The 16,080-nt window shown below is 35.9% G+C and overlaps 2 protein-coding genes across 4 annotated transcripts; one reads left to right on the forward strand and one right to left on the reverse strand.

Moving 5' to 3' along the window:
- Nucleotides 1–837: 837 nt before the first annotated feature.
- lamp1b (lysosomal associated membrane protein 1b) lies at nt 838–7,540 on the reverse strand. Its single transcript, XM_067514946.1, has 6 exons — nt 7,160–7,540; nt 4,230–4,408; nt 4,022–4,150; nt 3,796–3,862; nt 2,671–2,838; nt 838–2,587 (listed from the first exon to the last, which is right to left on the reverse strand). Exons 1-6 carry the CDS (start codon nt 7,218–7,220, stop codon nt 2,448–2,450), a joined length of 744 nt encoding a protein of 247 aa, XP_067371047.1. The 5' UTR covers nt 7,221–7,540; the 3' UTR covers nt 838–2,447.
- A 1,198-nt stretch (nt 7,541–8,738) lies between these two features.
- Nucleotides 8,739–15,525, forward strand: cd247l (CD247 antigen like). 3 transcript variants are annotated; one of them, XM_067515124.1, is made up of 7 exons: nt 8,739–8,938; nt 12,140–12,231; nt 12,860–12,886; nt 13,029–13,052; nt 13,142–13,201; nt 13,290–13,319; nt 14,536–15,525. In XM_067515124.1, the coding sequence occupies exons 1-7, from the start codon at nt 8,920–8,922 to the stop codon at nt 14,617–14,619; spliced, it is 336 nt and encodes a 111-aa protein (XP_067371225.1). In that variant the 5' UTR covers nt 8,739–8,919; the 3' UTR covers nt 14,620–15,525. The 3 variants fall into 3 exon arrangements, with proteins under 3 accessions (XP_067371225.1, XP_067371224.1, XP_067371226.1); XM_067515123.1 differs by having other exon boundaries at nt 8,745–8,983; XM_067515125.1 differs by lacking the exon at nt 8,739–8,938 and adding an exon at nt 9,016–11,643.
- The last annotated feature ends 555 nt before the right edge of the window (nt 15,526–16,080 follow it).

Raw genomic sequence — 16,080 nt, forward strand, 5'->3', positions numbered from 1 at the left:
ATTAAATCTCTGATTTTGAAATCTCTGTACGTGAGGGAAAGATTTTAAAACTAGTAAAAACAGGATGTTGGCAATAATAACTGAATAGTTAAAATGCCATTAATCTAAATACAAAATAACATTATTAAACAGCTACTGCTCCAGAAAGCCCACAGCCATAAACAGAATATGCAACAGGCCCCCACACATCTATCAGACCAAAACCCCTATAATGCAATGCTCTGTTTCTCTTTCCATTTCCATTTTCCAAGTGCTTTTATTATTTTATGTTACCATAACTTTTTGTGTTTAGTTGTTTTGTCTGTTAAGTATACAATAGCAAAAATATTTGTTAGAAAGTCACTCAGATGTGTAACTACTTCATGTACTACCTGGTAGACCCCTTTTGTAATCGCTTCATGACCAGGTACCAGGGGAGTTAAGTGTAAAGTCTGCACATTAAGAGCATGAACTGATGAACTCACACTCACACACACACACCTTCCTTCTAATATAAATTATAATCTAATCTAAAACACAACCAACCAGAAACAGGTTTAAACAGCAGATAGGACTATACGAGGAGAAAACAGTCAAACAGGTTTCTTAGTTTACTTTTAGTGACTCCTCGTTTAGAAAACTGTTCAAACAAATCCATTAGAACTGTCTCACATCAATACATGGTTATTTAGATGAGCCAGGAAAAATAGATCTGTAATTTCTCCTATTATATCAAGCAATGCATTACTTGTAACACTACATGAAGGCTGTGTGAGATAAAGACCCATACAAGTGTGAGTGAGTTGGCTTTACTTAAAGCTTATCCATGTAACAGCTGGGAAGGCACTGAAACACGGCCCAGAGCATTTTGCGTTTAATTGTTACATGGGGCTGTTTCTCATGACTTTAGTGCAACTTATTTCCTTTTAGAAAGCAAAATGCCAAGTAGCTCCAAATTCAGAAAAAGAACACATCGTAACATAAAAGGATAACAATGCAACACTATTTCATTCATAATGTTGAAAACTTTTGTGCAAGAAGCTAATAGCACATTAAGATTGATGAAGCACATTCTAGTTCTTTTTTCTAACAGGCAGAATTAAGCAATAGTTATCAGTGCTTTGGGAGCTTAGACAAATGGGAAGATCATTTCCACATCTGTTGACCAAATATGCAGCTACAGGCACAAAAAAATTACCTTTAAAGACAGAAAGCAGGAGGTGAACACAAAGTTTGTTCTAAACAAAATTAGCCTACAATCACCTTTAAAGCTCAACATTTAACACTTTTTTTTTTAGTCAATACAAAAACAAGTAGAAATCATATTGTCAGTCTGCGTTTTATTGGGTGTTATGAACTTAACCTGACAGGTTTAGTTCCTGGAGTCACTGAAGGATGACAGTTAGACAACACTATGACATTTATATACTTATGTTTTTGTACAGACAAGCTAAAACATGTTAATTAGTGAGCTTTACAGGTGGTAGTGGGCAGAGTTTTAACCTTCAGACAGAACCAGCCGTTTTAAGTATTTGTTAATTCTCTCCCAGCTCCAACTTGATATTTAGCACATATTAGGATGGCCTCAACCCAACAGTCTACTGTAATGTTCTGAAAGTTAAAAAGCCTATTTCCCAAAATGCCAAACAATTTCTTTAAATGAGAAAGACTTAGAACTGCCTCTGCTCTTACAAAGCTGACAAAGTGCAAATAGTCTCCGCCAACAATAAAAAGATGGATAGACAGGCACATCATTACTCATTACAGAAGATAAAATAAATTCTTAAATGTTACATTTAAGAATTGATAATATCATTTAATATTGTCAGGAATAGGTTACAGGATTTTTGTAGGTTTCCTAAAATCTGTATACCTGTGCTAAATACACTATTACAACAGTATAGATATGCAATATATAATGTCAAATATTTACTATGTGAAGTGGATTCAGTTTAACAGGATGTAATATTCCCTTCATAATAACAAAACATATTTAGGGCAAGACCTCCAAATGTTACCACACCCACGAAATACAAAAAAAAAAAAAAAAAAAAAAAAAAGGAAATTTAAGTAGCAATCCCCTTAAATCCCACAATCCCTCAAAATTCCTTTCACAGAAATCATAAATACTACAATACAGCTTGAGGAGTCTCATGGACCCTCTGATCAATACCTATGCCCTGCTTCACATGGTACCACTGAAGTTTTCCTTATTATATCGGCAAACAAAGTCTGTTTTTTTTTGTGTGTGAAACAATTGAGTTTAGAAAGCACACATCAACCTTGACCACGTGATGGCTAATGTTACCGTTGCAGGTGAAGGGACAGCACATACAGAAAGGCAGGGAGATTAAAGGTGGAGAGACAGATGGGAAGGGTGGAGTGTTAAGTCTCATAAAACAGTGGTTAATTTCAAGGGTGGGACATCACACTCTGGCCTCCAGAGGATATGAGAGCCATGAGCTGACTCAGATAGTTTGGTAGCCAGCGTGGCTCCTCTTTCTGCCAATCAAATAGGCCAGGAGCACAATGATGACAAGACCTGCTAAAGCTGCTCCAACTACGATGGGAATCAACATGTCGTCTTCATCCAACTGGCATTCCTCGGCTAAAAGAGGAGGAGAGACATGAGGTAGAAGCAGCAAATACCGTTGGTCACATCTATTTGACATTAAATAAGCTTAATTGTACCTGCTGCAAACTGACTTCCGTTGACACCAAATGGCTGCACCTGCACCTCGAAGGTGTTGATGGAAAAATTCTGGGCCACATTCAGAGTCTGCTCCCTATGGCACCTGTAAGAGTACCCCAGGGTGCCCCGCAAATAGTCCAGACTATTGTTATTGACTGACACAGGCTCTATGGTAAAGGGAAGAGAAAGGAGTAAAAAGACAGGAGACAGGTAATATGAGGCTAAGATTCATATAAAATTGGGGACACACAAAAACAGGATAAATAGGATGATGGCAACTTATCTCTATGTATATGCTATATGTATTAAAGTAAAAAAACAGTAATACTATGAGTCAGTCTGTGTGCCAACCTCTCAGATCAAACCCAGCTCCAACTACCATGTGGATGTGAGCAAATTTTTTCCCCCTTCTGCTCCTGAAGAAACGATGTGGTTAAGGGTGGCAATGCTGGTTCTCTAATAAGTACCATGTCCTGTGTAAATGATAAATACATGCTTGAAACTAGATTTACTACCTCACGGATGCATGCCTCTGCCAACCACTCAAGTTTCTGTTGGCATGCATTTCGATCTAGAATCTTATTCTAATCCGTTCGTACATGAGTCAAAGTGGATATTTGTGCCAGATACAATGAAATTCCGTCTTAGCATTCCTTAGTTATGTTTATTTTAAAAAGTGATCTTTGGTTACAGTAACCAGTCACCCCCAAATCTATCCAGATAATTCTTTAGTCAAAGATTTTTATGCCTAAAAACAAGAAAGAAAAAATGGACAGACAACTTTAATATCTACTGCTTCTGACCATAGTTGTCATCAATGACAAGGCATAAAACTCACTTTTTGTCTCCCTCACAACGTCTGAACATCAAAGTCCATTTACTGTATACGTTTAAAACATAACCATGATATCGAGGTCCGTTGGTGTTACATAAGGCAGAGTAAGTACATTGAGACTCAGAGGTATGTTTAGGAACTACTAGTGCATGTTTGAACTTCTGTTAGTTTACAGTGCCATCTTCCCTTTCCTTAATTACATCTTTTTGGATTAAATTAACAACAGAGGTTGGACATATTATTTTGACAAAGGAGCTCACATGAATACTGGGAAGTGAAGTGCACTCACCTTTCATGTCTGGCCAGGCCGCTGACAGAGATACTTCACTCAAGTAGTACTTGGTAGATGTAGTATTCTGTATAAAGACATTGAGGCAGACATAAGTAACGCTACAGTCTAAAAATGTTTAATCAAGCTCTTGCTGCCACCTAGTGGCAACAGTCAGTTAAAACAGTACATGGGTTTGTAAACAAAGCTGTGATGTACAATACAAAGTAGATTAAAAGTAAATTACCAGGGTGAAGTAAAAGGTAAGGTTGGTTTTCCCAGTATCTGTTGTAAGCCGCAGGAAGGCAACATCTGACTTACATGAACCAGTGCTTTTTGTCTCATTGGGCTTAATGTTCACAATATTCTGCACAGTCTGTAAAGGAAAGACGTAACATTTACCATTCCAACTTCATGAATGTACCTAGTTTTAGATTTACTGTGTATTCAAATACCTTGTTCTGGGAGACCGAGGTGAAGGTTAAGTTGAGCTGGAGGCCCATGTATGCCATTAAACACTTAGTACCATTACTGCCGTTGACCTGGTAATTTCCTCTTTGAGGACTACCGGGGTCTTCGTGCGGTCCAGCAGTGGGTGGAGCAACAGTAGCAAAACCCTGGTGCAGGATGGCAGCTGCAAATGGTATTCAAATAAGAGTTGGGCATTAAATATTCAATTGGAATGTGATAACATGCAGGCATGCCACCCACTGCCAAGAAGAAATGCCATCGACAAACCAGCAATCATCATGAAGTTTGTCAATAGAAAACAGAACGCATTGCTGAAACAAGGGAAAATGCTAAAAGGATCAAATGTTTTCATAAATAAGCACCTAACAAAGCACAATGCCAACATCGCCATAAAAAAGCACGCCATCTGAACAAACAATGAAAAATACAAAATAATTGGACTTTAAACAAGAGCTATTTGAACAAGAGAAAACAGTTTGTGAGATTAGTTGAGACATGACTGTTCACCATATTTGGATACTGCTTGTGGTGACCCCCAGGGGTCAGTGTTTATTTATGTTTTCTGTACATTAATAATATACAGTATGTAAAGTATGGCAAGTGCTAAAACTAGTTCTGTTTGCTGATGATACAAATATTCTCTGTGCTGGCGAGGACTTAGAATACAACTAAAAAAATGGGAAAATTAAAAATATCATTTGATAACAAGTAATCATTGAATTTGAACAAAGCAAAAATAATGTTACTTGTTAAGTTTGGAAAGAACACAAAAGTATGTATTAAGATTGATGGGGTGTAAATTGAGAACAAATATTTTGGTGTAATAGATGATAAAGTTAATTGGAAATTACATATTAAAAATGTACAATCTACACTGTTAAGAAGCATCGTATATTAAATAAAGCAAAGCAGGTTTTGGACCACAAATCACTTCACATTACCATTCACTAGTTTTACCTTATTTAAATTACTGTGCAGAGGTCTGGGGCAATAACTAAAAACACACTCCTATTCTTCAAAAACACAGATTATTCATAAAGCTCGATATGTGAATCACACAATACATTATTCCTACAGTCAAAGTTATTCAAACTTTATTAATTTTATTCAAACTCCAATAAATCTGGGGGAATTTAATACAGTAATGTTTAAGGCTATAAATAACTATTTACCAGAAAACATTCAGAAATTATTCTGCTGATGTTCTGCTGAATATTTATTGTTGCCAGCAGATGGCAATGTGCACTGACTGATATAAAGTCAATCAGACAATCTGTCAAACTCTAAATGCTTTAGAAGAGTTCCCGTTTCCAGTTACTATTAAGTTTTGCTAACACACTTATTACACAAGTATCCACATATAATTAAATTATCAATAATTTATAGGTGTATAAAAATGGTCAGGGACAGGGTACAAGAAACTGCAGCTGTCAGATACTGTAAATACAGGTTGACTACACTTTTCTAAGCGCATAGGACTGAGGGCTGCAACTATTACCAAATGAAGACATTATTTTTGGGATTGTCTTGACCAATCGACAGCTAAATAACCAGTGTCCCATCATAAAAGTTTAAAGTAGCAAATGTTCATATTAAGAAGATGGAAGTTTGGAATTTTACATTATTGTAGGGTTGGGCAAGATGGCCGTCAGCTTCCACAATCTCATTTCAGATGAATCAGACATTGTGTCACTGTGTGTTGTCCTAGTATACTTAATCCTTTGACTACTCTGCCTGGCCTGAAGGACCCCGGCTCTGATTGTTTCCTACGAACCCTGCACTACACAATACTTTATACCTGCATCAGGTGTTCACTCCATCTGTAGCTGGAAAATACTGAAAATAAAAAAGAAAATTACTGCATTTTCTAGTTCCAGACTACATCAGTAGATCTGGTTGCTTAAAGGCAGACAGGTCAAACACCAACCCAGGCTACTTCCTAAACATTGAACTTGTGTAGAAGGTTCAATCCTGGTTTTATTTAAACCAGGGTTTAAATTTTAGATTTAAACCCTGGTTTAAATCTGTAAGAGTTTTTCTCTAATCCAGTCCAAACAAGGCCAGGTCTACATAAAGCTTATACAAATTTGGACTACGTTAAGGGATGAAAGTTTATCTTTATATCTTACAGAGTTGTGTAAACATTTTTCTTGTGGTTCTTTAACCAGTTCCTTTCTTTTTGAATGGAGAAGTTGTGAGAAGGAACAGCAATTCCTCTGGTTTCTTTGAATAACAAATCTTCTGGATCACCTTAACCAAGAGAAAACCTCTGTTCACGTACATCTGCTATAGGGGGAAGAGTTTAGGTGCGTTTACCTCAAGTGTGAGTTTAAGTCTTAGCTACGTTTGGATCCAATCTCTGTTCAATAGTCAACTTGCTCACACAGGTTTGATGGGGAAACCCGAAACCTTTCAGTGCCCAAGACACTGACAGGGTATTTTTCGGTGAAGTGAGAGAGAGAAGGCATTAACTTTATGGTATTTACTAATTTAGAAATAAACATTACAGAGTTTAGAATAGAGATTCTGCATTTATACCCAGACTTGTTAACTCTGGACCAAACATTTTCCCAGTGAAGTCAAACACGGTTTAAAGCGGGTTGTGATTTGTAAAACATGCTAATCGCAAGCTAACTTTCCAGTCTTTAACTTAACCTCAAAAGAACATTTTTAACGTTAAACATTAAATTGTTGTTATTTAATTTTAAGCCGTGTAAAGTGTTTAAGCCTAGAAAAATAATTACGACAATAACCTACAACTCTTCCTAGTTTAAAGCCTTTAAAACATGTGGCTCATATTCATAATGGTACTAGCCTAATATTATGCTTCATTTAACGGCAAATTATCATTCGTTGTTTTCCTCCCGTGGTAACCGTGCTTGATATTGAATACATAAAGCTTACAATTACTCACCTAATATCAAATGTAACATTACCCCAAGGGACCATGACTGGAAACCGCCGACCTGTATCATGTTTCTTCGGGTTTACTCTCGCTGTGGGGGACGAAATTACAGCAACACAACAGAGCGAACGCGGTTAGCTTAGTCAGCTAAACTACGGGATGCTAGCTATGCTAACGGCAGAGTCACAACAGCAGGGGAAAATGGTAAAACGCACTGATTGTGTCGCGATGAAAAACCACTGTTCGTGCTATCAAAACCAGTTAACGCTCTTGGCTCTTTCAGCCTCTTAAACTGGTTTGTGTTGGCAACCGTTTCAAATTTCCTCGACTTTAACAGTTAATCAGCGACACTACTGCAAACATCAGAGTCACGTGACACGTTTAAAGAAACACCCCGAAAATCACATGATAAACAGCAGCAGCTGGAAACAGTTCCTTTAATTTTTCTACAGTTAAATAAAACATATACGTTCTTCCACTTAAGCTGAATGGAAATTTTAGATCCTTTATTTGTTTAACAGTTTCACAATTTTTCCAGGTTTTGTCTTGTCTCAATATGAACACTGAAACGGGGTTTTCTTTCTGTCATGATTCCTCCTAGTGGCCAGGGTTTTTTTCTTAAAGTGCAATGTGGAAAGTTCTTATTCTCTAAAAATCTGACACTTTACCAATCTGAATTAGGGGAATTCAAACCAAAACTTGGCGTCCAAGTTACACTTCCTGTCTGTGTTTCCTCTACAGTGATTCTGTGCTGAGCTGCAGAAAAGGGACGGTAACACAGTACATTTTGTACAATTATTTATTTTACACACTGGTGTCAAAATAAACTCTCTTCTTTGTGCAACTTGACATGGCCTCAGTTATCTTCCTGCTATAGTGCAACAGTTTTCTCAGATCAGTGTGATTGTGCAACTTCAGATAAACAAAGCGCTATGGAAAAATGTAGAGGTCTCATGTCTGTAACTCTGTCGTTTACACAGCGTTTCAAGTATCATAAGGGCGACCGGTGTTCTGACCTTTTGAACATGCACTTATTTAAACAAGTTGCAACTGGCTGCAAATGTCAAATCAAACTATGTGCAGCCGTGTGATGAACTGTTCATATTTAATCCTTTAACTGTTACCATCATTTTACATCCTTATGTTCAATGCTTAACAGATTTTTGCTCTCTTCTTAAAAACCTGTAGTTTTAGGCTGTAATGTAATGTTTGTTTGCCCCTTCAAGTACTAACAAAATATGTTTAACTTTCAAATGATTTGCAAATCTTTGTATTGTCTTTTTCACAACTTATATAAAATCGGGGTTTGACAGTGACATGTTAAAAAACCTATTAGGAGTATATCAAATATTATGTTGCATTTTTAGACCTAAAAGCAATTTTGAAACAATGATTAACATCTAAATCAGTTTATGTTTAAGGAGCCCAAAAAAGAAACCACAAAAAAATGTATTAATTCATTATATACTAACCAGAGAAGTGGAAGAGCTCATCAGTGATGCTAAACCGGGCCGACAGGAACAGTTCATGGTACGTCTCGAGGAAAACAATTGAACACCACACAGTGTGTGAGGCTTTCTGTGGGTGTTGAAAGTTGCAAGATGCTTTGAAGTACACACACCCAAGTCTCAGTCCAAAGGCAGGTAGTCAGTTCAGCCACTTCCTTTGATTGAGAGTGAGGGGGACATAAGACTGAGGAAAGGCAAAGCATAGACTGAGAGGGACTGAAAAGAAATATACCTTGGTTTTATAAACAAAAGAGAGGATTCATGGACAAACTGAGGACAGGTGTGTTTTTGCTATTTGTGCTCACAGTGCCTGTTTCCTGTAATGGTGAGTAAATAAAATGCATTTCTGTATACCTTTACTGAGTTTAACAAAAGGCCTAAAATATACATGAAAAAATAAAGCAATATTAGCTGGTTGGTATTAAAAAGGATATGAGACTGGTGCTGACTTAGTTTTAAAGATTCCCATGAATTACGCATTTACGCTCTGATATATACATAACAGAGGCCTTCTCTGTTCAGATAAATGACAGTAAACAACATGAACCCTTTTAAATTACTTACAAAATGTTCTTTTTAAAGCGACCAATAAATTTGATAATTTCTGGTTTCTGTTTTAAGATGAACAAGACAGTCTGGTGAGATTAGAGGACAAACACTCTATACGCAGCATTATGCAATTTAAAAAGAAATGTTTAAATGATCCATTCAGTATTATTAAAACTGTTCTTTATATTTGCATAAACAGGAAACAAAGCTTACTGTCCATTGCAGAAACATTTAGGTTATTTTATTCTTCATCTCTGTCGGTCTATAAATATGTGACTATAATTCAAAGCACTAATATAAAATAATGTACTCCCTTTATTTCTTTTGGGGTTAACTTGAAAAGTTAGAGTTTTTATTAACAGAAGTTTGTGAGTATTTGATGTTACCCAGGCTTTCTTTTTTATGTAATAGTTATGAGGAATTTGTGAAAAAAAAATATATTTTCAAAGCGATCAAAACCACTTTCATGTCCTGTCATGTATATTTCAGTCACATTCATCATGATGAAGAGATTACAAGAAAGCATGCATAAATAAATGGTCTCCCTCCAGACACTATACAGCATGAGAAAACACCAAAGCTGAATTTCGTTCATTTTCACAGTGACTTGCAATACATGAATATAAAAAATAGAAACTTCAAGAGTGAATGAGAATTAATGTCATGCACACCTTATTCACTTATTTATTTATTTTACTTTATTTCGTGCTTGGGTGCACACCTGTAATCTTGTGAGCTTAATTTCTGGATTCCAACCTACTGACAAAATGTTTCTTCATAACATGTCAACATGTGTCCAGAAGACAGGTAATATCTGCGGTGTGACCTATAGCACTGAAAACACAGTTCCCTAGTGATACCAGGTACAGTTCATTCTGGAACAACCATAAGAAACAGAATGTTTAGGAAAACAGTGTCTACATTTAGTTTTACAGATGGAAAAATCACTTAGTTCTGCACATTTATTGTTCATCAGTTTCATCTAGCCTCTAAAATGATAGCCTCTAAATGACATGATGGCTTTCATATTTTAAAAAACAGTCCTGTCGTACACGAATCAGACACATCTTTAACATTAACATTAACACCTGGTGGGTTTAACGTTCAGGTGGACAGGAACCCGCATAGAGGGTATGGCAGCTCTCTATGTCCGGTCACACAGCGTAAGCTGGCATCTGTCCAGCGCAACATTTAAAGGTGTCACTGGCTGGTGGACTTGTCTCCAACAATAAGTCTGACAGGTTTTATAAAGACAGTTTGGCTTTATAGTAGATGTGGAGGTTGAAGTTATAGTATGAAATTTGGAAAGTTAGCTTTCTTTAAGAGTTCAATGAGTGGATTGAGGCCACATGTCTGTAGCTACAGCTTAGCCACAGCTCAGCTCAAAGCTGAAACAGAGGGAAAGCAGTTAGTGCAGTTCTGTACGATGTTGGCAAATTCTGTTGAAATGCCGCTTTACAACTTCTCAACATGTTATGTACCATCAGTTGATTCATATAACACTTGCTGGTAAGTAGACGAAGAATTATTCGAACTCTTCCTGTTACCAGTCTCTTGTTAAGCTGAGCCAGTCCGTTGCTGGTTGCAGCTTCAATACAGATGTGCACTGAGTTATAGTTAGTTATAACTATTTCCAAAGTGTAAAACAAATCATTTAACTTCTAAAATGTTTGGAGTTGTTACAGTTCCCCATCAGAAAACCCAGCACAGGAATTAAATTGTTCACAAGAAATCTGAAGAATTAATTTAATTAAATCTTGCAGCCATTAAAAGGGATCTGGGCTCATCTTTGTGCTAAATGTCTATAGCTCTTTTTTTAGACACTTGTTTTCGAAAATATCAAACTATTCTCGCAGTTAATTTCAACAACAACAAATTGCCAACATATATTTGTTGCCAAATAAAGATTTGAATTCACAAAACATGTTAAAACCTAACAACTGCTGTAGCACACACCTTGATAAATTAGACTGGTCTGCTTCTCATTCAGAAACAGTAAGAACACATTCTAAAAATTAATCTAAAAGTAGATCTGATGAGGAGCTTATATCCTCAATGAATCACCGTCACCATGACTTCTGCTCCAACCACACAGCGAGATAAATGAGCCTCATCAAAACCTCAGAGCAGTCTATTGCACTGACAGGAAGACATTTAAAGTAAAAAAAAACGATATGTCCTTTCTTCTTCCTGTTTGCAGAGGTCTTACTCAACTCTTTAATGTGCCCCAGTATATTTTCCATTACATGTTAAGATGTTCTAAGTCAAACGCTCGGAGATCAGTGTCCTATAGTTTTTCCTACAGAAACTGTGAACTCATTTATGTTCAACTTGTTTAAGCATCAAAACCAGTATCTGAAGGTCGAGTCGTGTCAATTGGATTTTCTCTGCTTTAGCTAATCATCCAAGTAGCATCTTTAGTCTACTACATGTATAGTAAGTATAATGTTTCCAACCAAGAAAAGAAAGTTAGTCTATAGTCATTGTTAGTCTATAAGCATCTAATATATCTATTAAGAAAGTTTTAATTTATAGTCAGCAACTTTAATATATGCGCAGTACTACTGCAATACTACTGCGTATGTATGTTGTTTATGTTCAAAGTGAAGTAGTAAATCCCAAACCAAATCTACAATCATGGAAATTTACTATGTGCAAAATAGTGACATCCTCTTGAAATATTCTTACAGATGAATTCTTCAAGAAAATATGACTTCCTGTGGTGACAGCAGTTTCCCCACCAACAAATAAAAAACTCTTATCTTTTAGTTTTTAAATCTGCATGCTAAAGTCATCTATATCCATCAGAGATAAATTATGGCTTAAAAGGAGAAACAAAATGATACCTTTACAATAACTAAAAACCAACATACAGGCAAACAATTTTCTTCTCTTAAGAGTTTAATATGTCTTTCCTCTGTGCAATCTGTAGAGTTTTTCACTGACCCAGTAATCTGCTACTTCCTGGATGCTTTCTTGGTTGTTTACTGCCTCGCTGCCACAATGTTGTACTTCAGGGAAAAGGTGAGCTACCGCACACGTAGAAAATGCTCAACATTGTCAAGAATAATGTTTACTGTCAGATACTTTTGTAATAACAGTTTAATTATTAACGTTTGAATAAAACAGTTTAAAAGAAATTTTAAAAGTTATCTATCGAGCCAGATTATTTCCTTGAATAACTGATAAATCATTTTGTCTAAATGACAGGAAATTCTGACTAATGTTTCCAAAACACAGATATTTCCTTTATGTACAAATTATTTCAAAAGCTGCTGCATCAGATATTTGGTATTTGTTCTTTAAAAGGACTAACATACTTTGTGAATTAACAACAATTAAATAATAATTAATGCTGCTCAAAATGTAACATTTTCATCATTCAACAAGTCCAAACAACTTTATTTGTCTTTATTTGTTTAACATTCTTTGCCACAAATATGTTTTTATTGATTAATGTTCAGTTTATATACAGTAAGTAAAACAGGGTGCAAGCTGATGGCCTAAATTTCCTTTTAATTGCATAAACAACAGTAAAAAACAAATAGCAAAAAATTCCCAATTTTTAATGTGTAACTTTTTGTTATTGTTGTTTGAGACACAGAATTATTTTCAACACTTAATAAATTAACTAATATCTCTTTTCCTGTAGTTTTCCCATGTCCCACCTGAAGTGACAGTAAGTCTTCATATTTTTAAGCATCACAATCTGCTTTCCCTTTGCTTCTTTTATGAACAGATTATAGAAACATGTGTGCATGCTTTAATATGTTCTTTAACATTATTTAGTTGAGTTTTGTGTATTTCTTCTGAATTAACAGGAAGACAATGGCGTAATTTACCAGGTAAGGAAGACTGTCTCACCACCAATACACACATTTAACTCTGCTGCTCCAGTGGTGATCAGCTTATTATTTCATACTTTATTCTTTAGGAGCTTGAGAGGCCAAAGGATGCTGATCCATATCAGGTCCTTGAACCATTAAAAAAAAAGGTAAGTCTTTTCCTCTGTTGATAAAAATATTTTGCCTTTTCTTTCAAAAAAAGCTCATGTCAATCTTCATGTTGTATTTTATCTTCAGAAAAAGGCTGGCAAGAAAAAGAAAGCTCAGGTAGGATGATTAACTTACATATGCAAATGGAATCTCTGTAAAGAATAAAGTGATTTTTCCACTGTTTTTTATTTGTTCCCTTTGGAATTAAAAACTAACCATCATTCTTTAAATGAGCACCTAACAATAAATAAACATTGTTGTTCTTTGCATTTGTTCTGCAGAGTGAATTTCAGAGTTCTGAGCTAGTTCGAAATCCCAGTTAAAGAGAAAATTCCCACTAAATTGCATTCATCAAGGTCATCTCAAAAAAACTAAACGGCTCAGTTTTACAGTATGTTTTATTTAAAAGTGTTTCATTCTGATGTAAACTGCACATATTATTGGCAAGAAGTCAAAATTACTACTCCATCAGGAATTAATACTTTTTAAAAATGGGCTGTGTGATAGCTCCGATAGTTTTACTGGGATACAGAGGCAGGAATTTTCTTACCTATAGGCCTAGGATGAAGTTTCTCAAATTCATATCACTGTATACAGCTCCATCTTTAATTCTGTCGCATTCGGTAACTTTAAAACTCATGTCTAAATGCTTAAATTTCCCCATTTGTTCACATCAGTTTAAAAGCACAACAGAACTATAACATTTTTGAGGTGTATAGGTGTATTGACCCTCTGTAAATGGTTTCACTAAGTATTTCCTATAAAGGCCTAATGGTCCAGCAAAATAATTTGTTTCAATACTTATTTCATGTTTCTTTTAATTTTTTAACACATCAATTAAACAATCATTAATTATAGCTACACAAATACTAACAGAACAAGGGGCCCTACCCAGCCACCAGGGACCAACTAGGTGTTGGTCCTGAGCCTGGATAAAATGTGAGTTGTGCCAGAAAGGGCATCTGGCCTAAAAACTCAAGCCAAATCGATGTGCTGAACACGTTCTGCTGTGGCAGCCCTTTTATCATCGGAACACGTTCTGCTGTGGCAGTAAGCTGTTGATCTCTGACACAAAAACTAAGAGAAGCGGTGTTTTGTGGTGGAGATTCTTGTTGAAGTAAACAGCAAATTTTGGTCAGAAACAACTTAAGTAGCATATTTGTAGTCTCTAATGAGATAATTAATTAATAACGAGACAATATACATCAAACTCAAGACTTATCTGTTTGATCATTTCTGTGGTCACGGTGAATGGAAACTTGCATTTTAAATGAACAAAGAACTGCTGATCTGATTAATGGTCTTTGATAACTTTTTCTCCCTCTCTCAATAGTCATCCCATCCTGAGAATAAGGAAAAGGATCTCTATGAATCTTTGAACCCCAGTCCAGCATCTCCACCTCTGTCTCCAGAGTAAGGGACAGCATTGTTCATCAGCCTGCATCTGAAACTATTAGCTGATTAATCAGACAACTGAAAGGATTTAAATCTGCATGATAACCACAACAAGTGGCCGCCCTGACCCCTGTCAGGGCGGCCACTCTGACCAGTCTGCAGCTTTAAAGCCCTTTACTCATTGTCAATTATGGCCATGGTTTATGTCCCCATGCTGATCTATGCTCACTTCAACATTAATACTAGGTAGTATTATTGATGTGGCTAGACCTATTGATGTATATGTTATTTCCAAGTCACATGTAAAACAGGCCTTTCTCTGGATATATGAATATGAAGACCTGCTCCTTTGTTGAGATAGTAGTATAAATATATTTTAGTACTGGAATTTGGGTTAATGGTATATGAAAATGTACAGTAGTAAAAAATATTCTAATGTAAGTTTCTACATTCTGAAAGATGTTGCCTACTCTTTATTTTTGCATTTTGTCTAAAAACAGTGTATGGCTTTAGAGTTAGCAAAATGCTAACATGCTAATACAAGGTTATAGTTTAGCAAGTTTATGTAATGTGTAACTTTGTGTTTAAACAAGAAATAATTTTGACATTACAAGCAAATTTTCAATTGTTCAGTGTTTTTCACCATTATGACTTCCTCTTATGATAAATCCTTTATCATTTAAACTACATTTTGTCATTATTTGTTAACCTTACAGAAGTCTCCACTTACAGATGTCACACGAGGTGACATCGCTTTGGACCAGTTCATACATCTGCTTATATCTACTGTACATTATGGTGTTTTCCATTGTTTAAGAGCTAAAGATGGGGACCTAATGTTAATTCATGTTAAGCTCGAAAGCATTAAACAGATTGACAGAATGATTTCAATAAATCCTGTTTGAACCAACTGGCCTGATAATAAATTTGACAGGACTAAAGTGTCAGACTAACCAACCAACGGTTTTACTTTCCAACCACTAACACGGCTAAAAGCTGCTGTACCTGCTAAAGTTTTATCATGTACACTCAGGAAAGGACAAATCACATGTCAAAACACTTGGAAAATGGTTTAATGATGTTTACAACAAAAAGAACTGTACAGTTACAGTAAAAGATTATCTTTGTATGTGTATAAAAACAAAACCAACAAAAATACAGCAGACAAATGCATCAAAAACTACTATGTATCCCGATTCACATACTTAAAACTCCTACACAATCTTTCAGTTCTATGCCACCATGATTGGAGGCCTTTTTACTTTTTTCCTTGTGGTCAGATCAGAGCAGTGTCCCTCAGTGTTGTAATTCAGGATAGAAACCAAAACTCTACGCATGAGAGTCCTGGAAAGTCAATTCTTATCAGACTGCAGAGCAAGAAAAGGGGAAACAAAATGGGGACACATTCTTTTAGTGCGCCCAGCCTTCCATCATTAGTTAATGATTTACAGAATGCATTTCTTGAGCTACACAGACGTAATAT

Source organism: Channa argus, chromosome 9 (assembly GCF_033026475.1).
Source record: "Channa argus isolate prfri chromosome 9, Channa argus male v1.0, whole genome shotgun sequence".
Lineage (NCBI taxonomy): Eukaryota > Metazoa > Chordata > Actinopteri > Anabantiformes > Channidae > Channa > Channa argus.